General features: G+C 43.6%; 1 protein-coding gene across 2 annotated transcripts in view; it reads right to left on the reverse strand.

Moving 5' to 3' along the window:
* Positions 1 to 8574, reverse strand: part of znrf3 (zinc and ring finger 3) — a 57549-nt gene extending 48975 nt beyond the window's left edge. For both annotated transcript variants that reach the window (XM_026321927.1, XM_026321926.1), the window contains exon 1: positions 8187 to 8574. In XM_026321927.1, the coding sequence (XP_026177712.1) occupies positions 8187 to 8417 (231 nt within the window). In that variant the 5' untranslated portion in view covers positions 8418 to 8574. The remainder of the gene's footprint in view (positions 1 to 8186) is intronic.
* Between the last annotated feature and the right edge of the window lie 2259 nt (positions 8575 to 10833).

Here is a 10833-nt window from a genome sequence, read left to right on the forward strand (position 1 = left end):
GCTCACAGTAGTCCTGCCACTTTCTGTGACAATACAAATGTGTGGATGTTGTGTAATTAATGATTAATCGAAAGGTTGGCAGATAAAGCTAATTAACTATTTTGATAAAAGTTACTTGTTATGCAAAAGTGCTGAACAAATGAGAAGCCTTTTTCTGTAGTGCACTACTATAAATTGAATGGCTTTGGGACAGTTGGTCAAACAACAAACTATTTTCGATATCATCTCATGGGAAATTCATCGGCCAGTTTTCATTATCATCTGACGTTCTACTGCCTGAACAATTAATTGAAATAGAGTCAAAAGATGAACTAATAAAGAAAAGAATTGTTTGCAGTCCTACATGGAAGCTTTGGTATGAACTGAACACAGACAGTAGCTGGAGGGTCCTGTGACAGTCATGAATTTCTACAGTCTACAGGCTGGAAACAAGGACATCTGTTCTTTCCAAGCAGAAACAAAGGCTTTCTGCTGAAGTCCTGGCTTCCAGGTCCAACTCAGGATGCTAGGGTTTAAAGGCTGACCTCAGCATGAAAGTAAAATAAATAAAAAGTGCAGCTGTTTACTGCTAATTTAACATAACTGCAATGCACAATCACAAAACAACGGCTAAGAGAACTTCAATCAGAGGCATGCAAATAACCTTTGGTAAACGGAATCAACAGCAGCGAATTACTGCTGTGCACTTTCAACAAGGAAGATACTTTACTGCAGTGTGTGCCTCTCAACTGTCATGGGAGCTGTCAATGAGTTATCAGCCTGATGATCATGGGGGCATTTTTGGATCTGTGGTTATGCATGGTTTAACACACATTACAAGCAAAGTATGCACACACACACACACACACACACACACACACACACACACACACACACACACACACACACACACACACACACACACACACACACACACACACACACACACACACACACAGGCCCTGTATAAACTTTACAAAGAACAGAATCAACTCTGTTCCACCTGCTGTATACTTTAGCAACACCCAGTGGATTAACCAATCTGATGAAAACAGATTAAAACTGCTTTCATTCCAAGTCCTCTGAAAATGTAAATATAGGTTTTTAACCAGGAGCCTTACATTACCACAACATCAGGAGCTGAGGTAACAACTTCACTTAAAAGATGTTTTAAAATCTCTGGCTTCAATCAAACAGTGAAAAGTTTTTTTTCTCACCATGCTTGTGCAGAGGAACACCTCCACCTTTTATTTATGTGAAAGCAGATTTAGCTTAAGGCCTGCACTTACATCATCATTCAGTTTCGCAGGCCCACATATCAGGGCCGGCATTAGCAAGAGAGGCCTTTGAAGAGTTTGGTCCAACCCTCGCGCTCTCTTCTTCCCTCCTCCCCTTCACCACCCCCTTCGGCACTGCCTTTGATGTTAGCGCGTGGAGCTGAGCCGAGTGTCGCGGCCTCCCAGGCCTCCCTGCCTCGCCTGATCCTATCTGCTCAGGCGGCACATTCATGTGGTTTACAGCTACAGCACAACTCCCGGCAGCTATTCACCCAGCCCTACAGGCCCCTCCCTTTTCTGGGCCCAGAGGCTGGAGAGGGAGTCAGAATGGCCCGAGTTGCCGATGGGGGTTGACTGGTAGGACAGAAGGAATTGTAAAGGCTTTATTAAAGCTCTAAGTTGTTATAGGTTTTACCAGCATAGTATGCTAGTGAAGGTACTGTACTTGTAGATTCGGAAAAGGAAAAGTTACACCTGACCCCTAGGGACCCTAGGGGCTGTCTTCAGATTCAAATGAGAATGAGTTGGCCAGGGTTTTACACAAACTACAGAAATAGTAACTCATCTAATCCTTGGTTGCAACTGTACTGCACATTACTGCACTAGCTATTTTTAAAAATATATATTTACAAGAAGAGCCTGTTAGCAAACAAGCCTGCTAATGCAAAATAGAAAACCCTGTGTCCCCAATATCTTCAGTATACCCATGGTACAGGGATGACATAAAAAGAAACCCAATCTTTCATTTCAAAAATCTAGGGCACATCTTTAGCAACGGGAAGAGAAGGAGGTGGGAAGATATATCTCGACTGTAGAGCTAGAAAACATGCAGCCAGACAAAAAGAATGCAGAGATAACCCAGTTTGTTCTCATCCAACCAAGGAAGCCCAATCCATCATACCTCTGGCCCCATTGTGCTACAGTCTGGATCTTCATCATTACTGGAACACATGCACGCATGCACATGCACACACACTAGAAACTACTGTAGGATGGGTGTGAGGCTGGTGATGAGCTTCCATCTGAAACTGATTTGTCCCCATCTGGCACCCCTGTAAATGGCCTTTGCCATGGTCGTGTAGGAATCCATTAAAGCAAACAAAAGACAGGGAAAGAAAAATGGCAGGGTTTCTGACAAAGTGTCTGTCAGGAGAACCCTCACGACATTAACATGATGCATTAGGCCAAGGGTCATGTGCACAGAGCTAGAAAAAGGTTCCTTGAACACTAACCAGAAAAATAAACATATTTGTATAAAGGTATCTTTAATAACTGCAACATGGTTTTAAAAACATGTGGGGCTGATAATCATATAGTGATGTGCACAAAATAAAGCATGTTAAACGTGATTTTGAACTTGAGCGAAACAGAATTGTCATCTCTTCTTTCACAAAAAGGAATGGAAGTAGTTAGAGAGAAGGCTGAAGAATCTAAGGTTATTGAGTGGTAGGAGGAGAAGGGACCAGATGGAGCGTGGTGCTCAGAGTCTACCTTCCTAGTCTATTGGCAAAAAGGTACAACAAAAGGGAAGGCTGGCGTTCTGGCCTTCCACGATTAGTCAGCAGATTCCTGGCTGACAACAAAGCATCCCCTCTGGCTGGATGAGCCACTGTGAGCATTGTCATTTCATAACCCTCGACCCCTTAGCCTTTGTTTTGCAGACCCTCTGTGTCAGTGGATAAAAATGTGGGCTGAGGGGATGGACTGAGCCTTTCAGTGCAATTTCATCAAAAGCAGACAGACACATCAGGGCCTATTCAGAAACTGAAAAACCCACTCTGGACTCTTTGTCATATTTGACTTGTTAAAAACCAGCATCAAAAATAAGCTGAGCAAAGACAGGTGGTGTGAAAAACCACTGTTGCACCTGTCAGAGGTGTTGCATCGCCCAGCACAAATCATGTAAAAATCATAGCCTTGGGGAAAAGCTGAATTAACATTTTGTCATGACTGGAGTATAAAGCAGAGGACAAACACAACACATTCATACAAATGAGCTTCGACACAGTCAATAGCAGATCAGGAGGAGAGTGACATTAGGGAATAGAGTTCCCCTGGGAGAGGCCAGGATCCTGGAGGGAAAAGAAGCAGCAAGTACCAGTCTTGACTGCTAATCTCTCAGAGTGGAACATCAAAGATCAGCTCAGCCACTCAGCCCAGTGGAAACTGACATAGCTACTGGGGCCACCAGTACCAACATGCACTTGTTCCAGGTGGAGCACTTCAGTGAGTGGGGAAGAGAGGCTCAGATAGAAAGACGGAGTAAAAGAGCCAGGGGCAGGAGAAAAAAAAAAAAAAGAAATGGGCTACTGGTTTGGGAGGCAGCACTGTAAATGCTGAGAGATCTAACACAGTTATGTATTTTAAAATCACCATGCTCCTAATCATGGGGTTCAGGTACAAGTTTGAAACAGAACCCTAAATCATTAATGGGCTATTCATTTAATATTTTCAGGATTGCACCTGCTGTGGAATTGTGCATACAAGTGTTGAAACAGTTCACTTCTTAATCAATTAGTCGACAGCAATTAGGCATTTTGAAGATTTGGTGGGTTTTCAGACAAAATAAGGAACAGCAGGCGGCTCCAAGAACCTAATATGCACATTTGTTGTTTTCACTATAGGCTCAACAAGTAACAAGACAGCAAAATATAATAGATTCATTAGTAATTGTAATGCTACCTTAGACAGATCTGAAATTTTCTGAATTCTGTTCGGGGCATAATACGCATTTTATGTATTTGTTAACTGTAGAGAGATGACAGTAGAGAAATTACAAGAAACTAAAGGAGAGAGATGGGAAAAGTTTCATAAGATCTTTGGGAAGATGAAGTTCAGAGAGCGCTGGAGAACTCTGATAAGGTTGACGTGACAATATATCAGTGTGTGGTGGTGAAGAAATTGTTGCAGTCATCATGCAACCATTCCCATAGGACGTATGACAAATTTTGGCTGCATCAAAAACAGCAGACTGGTGGTGTGGGTGAAAGTGTGTGTGTGGGAGGGGGTGTTAAGCAAGAGAAAGAGAAAAACAGTTTAGTCTGTTCTATTCCGAAAAGGGGAGAAACGCAGCCTCAAATTACTTTGGCTGAGACATGAAAGTGAAACAGTGTGGCGGTTAAGAGACGATAGCACTTAAAATACAGCTGCGACCGCCAAGCCAATAAATGGAAAAAAGTCGGGAGCAGCACTTTTAACCTTTAAACCAGCATTTGTGTACTGCTACTGTTGCTTTGGCGCTGGGAGTGGCCCCGTCTCTGGCACCTCCCGTCTGGGACCGGCCCATTATGGCCTCTTGGGGTTTCCAGCCTGTGGTGAGAAAGCGCGCTGGATGCCTTAAACCACTAAAGCTTTCATTATAGTCTAAATGCAGTGCGACACAACTCCTGCCAGCTCCAAGGTAGAAGCTCTAGTATTTAATCTCATCGTTGTCTTCGCTCAAAATCATCACCTTCTCCCTGCACGTCCAATCAGAAAAAACCTGCCATTTTCAAAGATCTGCTCCCTGCTATAGTTACTTCACTTCATGTGAATGAAGAAGTTCAAAGGTGAAACAGCTCATGGGTGCTGAGAAACTACAGGCTCTCTTCCCTGATGCTTGACTCAGGAGATGTTCTGTGTGCCCTCAGACAGGATGTAGGCAAAAGCCACATTATTCCCTCTGGTTCTGGTTGACGGCACTGAGTTCCATCTGGTCCTCTCGGTGCCCCTGCCACGTCCCTGCCTCAGCTCCTCACTCACATGCTGACAGCACGGGCCTGCTAGAAATCAGACGCAGATGTGTGCTCATGCAGCACAATGCAGCTCATTTTGCTGCAGGAAAGACAATTTGGTGTGTGACACAAAAACATGTTGAGCAGTCCGAATGAGCATCATGCGCAGCGAGGCTGTTTACATGATCAGTACATGTAGAAGCAGAGAGTCTGAGACTGTACCAACCCAGGCCAATGTAAATATCTGTGTTCACACCTAGGGGAGTCAGAGTTCATGCCAACAAGCTTAACTCGAGTCAAAACTGATGCTGGTATGTGGAAAGGTGTAGCAGGACCATCACAGATTTATTCCTATGACGTTTCAAGCCTAGTAACCCAATCAGGGAGCATTTAAATCTGGGGCAAGAGGTGAATACTATTAACTACCTGGCAGGATGGACAATCGTCGGTCCTCTAGCTGCCAAAGACCAGAGTTAACAGCTTCTGCTCTAAATATACTTTTAAAGTAATCTTAGGGAAATGCCTGTTGATACACACACGTTGACTCATTTCTTGACAGAATGATTTATGAGGACATTGATCACTTTGCTAGTATGAAGTTAAACTACAGCAATCAGGGAACTGGCTTGGGAAGCCTGGGGTTTGGCACTGCGGCCAGATCTGCGCCGTCATGCTTCCCCCTTAGAGCACAGTGAGAAGAAAATTAACTTAATTTATTATTTTTGGCACTAGCAGTATGTGCCACTTTTCACACTCTTCAGGCAGAACTGAGCAAGTGTGAGCTTTAGGGAATTAACAGAGGCGAGTTGGGAGTGTATGAGCAGTGATTGTGGTTGGTTCTTTACTCAGGAACGGTGCCAAGCCCTCTCCTTCCCCTGCATTTGAACCCATACCTGCTGAGGTCTGGCCACCATTGTACACACAAGGTAACGCAAAGCCCTAAGGGTTCTGTTCAAACAGCCAAAGGGAATAGTAGGAGTCCCCATAAAACCCAGGCAGAGCAAATCAATCAACCTATTCACTGAAAAGGAGAAGGCTCAAAAACCTTGAGAGTAAAAATTACACAAGTGCAGTGGTTACAGAGGTCAGAGCGGACATCTGAACACACAAAAACCTAAATATTTGTCTTCAACCCAATTCCAGTGTAAAACTATATCCGTTACAATGCCACAGCAATTACCCAGCATGTTACTGCAGTGTTATTTCACAAGTAAAGAATTTGCAAGTGGGAAATTTGATGCCAATTTAAAATTATACTCCTCAGGTTGTACGGTTGTCAATTGTTGTCAGTTTCAACTTTCATAAATCTTTGGCAGAATATATTCTGTAGAAAATTCAGCTCAGCGTGCTGTGCTGGACGAACGGCTGCTCAATATAGCCTGACAAAATATAAGCTGGCTCTAAGTGGTCAGGAGCTATGTTAGCAAAGAATGCAAACCTAAATAGAAGTGGTTTTCGATGTAAAGCTGAGCCTCGACATTCAATGTGGTTACTGAGTGGCGCCAAATGGCCATCATTGTGCATAAACAGGGTCCATTTTTGTGCTGAGTGTCCCCTACTTTGATCCCCACATATGAGCTTTCTTTCACAGGAAGAGCCTGCATTCTTAGGAAAACAAACACACAGATGTGCAGGGAGAAGATGCTGCTGTGGTCATACAGACGTTGTTGCAGGGTGACAAGGGAGGGAGGGGGATGCTAACAGAAACACAACCGTTTAAACAGCAGCTTTAACTCATTGCACATGACAGCTCATGGTTGAGTGTTGCAGAAACGCTACGACACAGTTGAGGTTTCTCGTGATGCAGCCCACCAGCACACACTTGACGCAACGTGGTGAACTTAATCAAACTCAAATGTTTATTTGCAGCATTTAAACACCCCACGCCTCTCAACTCTTCCCCTCTCTTGCCACAGGCTGCACTAGAACTTGTCCTCCCACCACAAACCAATGATCTCATGGAGCTCAACAGTTTCTTCAGTCTCAGCAGCTACTGCCATGCACAGAAGGATGCAAACAAAAACTCAACCTTCATTCATGCAGCAGCCGGTCATCCACTGTCACTACTGCAAGTAACTAAAGGCTGGAATACTCCTTTATCATGAACTAACAGCGAATGAGTCATGAAGCTGGACTGACTGATCACAAACTGGTTCTCAGTTAGCTTCACGTTATAGATACAGTTTATATGCTTAAAAACAAAAATGTTTCCAATCAGAGCTATTTAACCCTCAGGAAACAAAACACTGCTGTCTGAATCTTTGACCCGGCCCAAACTATTCCTGCCTCACAAACAGGGGCCAAGTAGATTAACCAAGAATGATAAAACTTCAAACAAACACTTGGCACAGACGGAAGAAAGGCTTCATATTTTACTGACTTCTACTTGATCCAAACAAAACCAGCCTCAGCCAAGTGCACTTGTCGTGTTGTGGTCTGGAAAGAAAAGACGGGGCATGGTGGCTCCTTGCTCAATTCTTTTTTTATATTTCTTCTTGAAGCCCTAAAATGATTAAAACCAAAAACACGCAGCTTCAAAGTGTCTGTTGCTGACGGCGACACAGTAACAGGCTACAGGCGGCGGGACGTGTCTTAGTTTACACGCTGCTGCTGCTGCTGCTCATCAAAAACAAACACGTTTCACTGTTAAAAAGCGACTTTTCTAATCCAAAAGTAGGTTTTCAACCAAAACTCACCGCCGGGACGGATAAACTCTCAGAGCACAGGCAGCAGCCGCGCAGCCTTGTTGTTGCTCTTGGGAAACGCGTGAAGCCTGTTCGGTAAAAGTTTACAAAGTTTTGTTCAGACAGCGGTGGAGGTTTGCTAAGTCGAGGAAAAGCTTCGGGTGCTGGCGGGTGTTGGGAGCCGAGGTTCGGTTCGGTGTCGGCAGCTCTCCGAGCAGCACCACACATCGGCAAAATAACCTGCAGCAGCATGTTTCCCTGTGAATGAATTCCACAAGATAGGAGCCATCTTGTGACCGCATATGCTCGCAAGCTTAGTACCATCCTCACTGCCTGGACACACACACACGCACATACACGCACGCACGCACACACACCACGTACAACTCTTGTGACACCCCCCACCACCCCACAGCCCCCGTGGAAAAAGTTTTAAGAAAGGGCAGCTTTGAAAATTACACCCCGAGTCCCGGTAGCGTTTGCTCGGGACTGCTGCTCGTCATTCCCCGGTAAGAAAAAGACTTTACACGTACTTGAACGATCTCCCCCTCCGCGCTGATAGTGGCTCCTGCTTTGGAGAATCGTCCTTGCAAGCCAGTCGTGTAAGTAGTATAATCTCCATTGGGACTGGACTCGAACAGAACCACTTCCACAAAGGCAGTATCCTTGGCGAAAACCGTACCAAGAGAAGCGGCGACCACCAAGATCACCAGGACCACCGAGTCGGGTAGACGACCTGAGCTTCCCCTTGGTAAAATCATCATCTTGCCGGTTGGATCTGCGCCGATCGGGACATAATTTCACACGGATTAATTAATCGGGTGAAGGTAATTGAAGTCAGGTCTGTGCGCGCTGCGGGCGATGCGTCCAAAGAGTCAGAATTGTGCAATAAAAGCTGAGCCTGGGCTGAAGCGTGTTTATTTCACCACTGCAAGCCTTGTCAATTACACTGCCTGCAAACGCTCCCTCTCTCTCTCTCTCTCTCTCTCTCTCTCCCTTTCTTTCTCACCCCCCCTCCTCCTCTACAAAGCGGATCTCCTTTGATCTCCAAACACGTGATTTTTTTTTAGTTTTTTTTCTCTCTCTCCCAAAAGGGTCATATCCCCACCCACCAATCTTTCTGACCCTCTCCTCTGCACTCCCCACTCTCAAGTGCCAGCACTCCGTTAAGGAGGCACCGCGGGCTCCGCTGCTCAGCGACTAATTGTTTGAAAAATCCGCAAAGTTGCACGTTTAAGTGAAACTTTTCCAGTTTTGTTTAGTTGAGAATGAGGCAGATGCCACGTTTCCAGCCAGTGTTGCAGCCCCCGGCGTCCTGTCCCTGAGTTTGACACGTTTTTTTAAGTTTTCTGTCGTACCACCTTAAAACAAACACTACCCTCTTCAGTACGCTTCATGATTTAACCGGGCTAATTTCTCAATCTGATTCAGAGTTGCTCACCTACAGGTCATAGTTAACAGGTTGTACGTTCACACATCTCTTTCCTTTGGGCGTTTTGTTCAGGAAGTTTGATTAAAGTTTTCCAATAGCACAACAATATTATTATCTATATATGAATACTCAATCACCTGCCCTAAAAAATACAAGACAAGACAAGACAGTATTTCTAGGCTCTGTCATTCTAGACCTGGATTAAGAGGATGAGCAGGGCACATTTGTTGCAGAGCAACCAAGTGCTGTACATAACACAAAAGTAAAAGAAACATAAAAAGGGAAAACATAAACATACAAAAAAAAAAAGATAAAGACATAAGAGATTAAAAAAAATTAAATTACTGACAGTTTGATAAAGGTGCAATTTTAAATCAGAATTTCCAGATGAAACAGAAGTGGCATAAAGCATACCTTTGGTTGGTATTTTTATAACAGTACAGTTTCCCTTTGCACCAGCCTTTGTACAGGCAGATCTCCACTTCACTGTCACCTTTGATTTTTAGAGTACTTGCCATCATCAGACAAGCTCATCACTGATCATTTCAGACATTTTACAAACCTATAAATGCTTAAATATAATCCAACATAATTCCTATCTGCATAAAGTCAAACTAGTACTTGGATGGAAAAGTTCTAACAGTGAGCAGGTTTATGATTCATCATGCATTTATTGCTAAACACCAGTTTTATTATCTGTTGCTCTTGAAAGTGTGCAGGCAGAGCCCACATTTTTTAACCAAACTGTTGCTGTTATTTACTGCAGAAGAAGACAATTATTTTTCAATCAGTCTCTGTTGAGCATAAAGAGCCTATTGTGAAACCTCCATGTTAATCAGTTCCTGGAGAACATCTTCTGCCTGGTGCCTCGTCTTTCAGCGTGTGAGACTGTTCATTATGCGTGTGCACATAAGTACATTGTGTCTTGAAAGGACACTGCAAGAATTGATAAACACACAATCTTTTCATTCCTACAAAAGAAGATGATTTGAATCCCGGTGCAAGTGAACCATTCAGGAAAAGAGCATGGTACTGTGCGTGCATTGTTCTGTCTTTAATGCACGTTACAGGACATAACAGAGTCAATATAAGACTGAATGCTAATAGCTTAAAGAGCACTTACTTTTCAGTTTGAAAAAAGTGTATTTTTTCAGATTTTTAGAAAAGAATAATGAATGAAACAGAATAATGCCCACAAATAAAAAGGCCTGTTTCCAGTTAAATATGACAAAACTGGTCTCTTGCAAAGAGAAGACCCCCAAACGAAGAGCGAGCCCTGCACAGCAATAGATGTCCAAAAAGCTCAGAAAACAAGGGCTCATCTTGCTGTCAGCTGTGTGGCAGTGTGATTATGAAAACCAACTGTGAGGACTTTTTAGGTCAAGAATGCAGTCGAAAGCGTGATGGTCAACATGTGTTCGGACTCACAAAAAAAGTGGGGTGGAAAACAATTCAAGGCTGAAACTTAAGAAGTTCTTCAGCGCCTCCAGCATGACAATAATTTACAGATCAAATTGGACATCACCGTTTTATGAATCCTGATCCACACCACATGTCCCATATTTGTCTTGTGACACTTAACACTGTTTCTCTCTCACACATGCACGAAATACAGATCTATTATGACTGTGAATGGATACAGATAAATGATGGGACTTTAGAAACAATATCTGCAAGCTTAATGACTAAATTAAATTAGGTTTATTGTATCAGCTTACTAATGTGTCACAAAATGTATCAAAGCAACA

Source organism: Mastacembelus armatus, chromosome 9 (genome assembly GCF_900324485.2).
Source record: "Mastacembelus armatus chromosome 9, fMasArm1.2, whole genome shotgun sequence".
Classification (NCBI taxonomy): domain Eukaryota; kingdom Metazoa; phylum Chordata; class Actinopteri; order Synbranchiformes; family Mastacembelidae; genus Mastacembelus; species Mastacembelus armatus.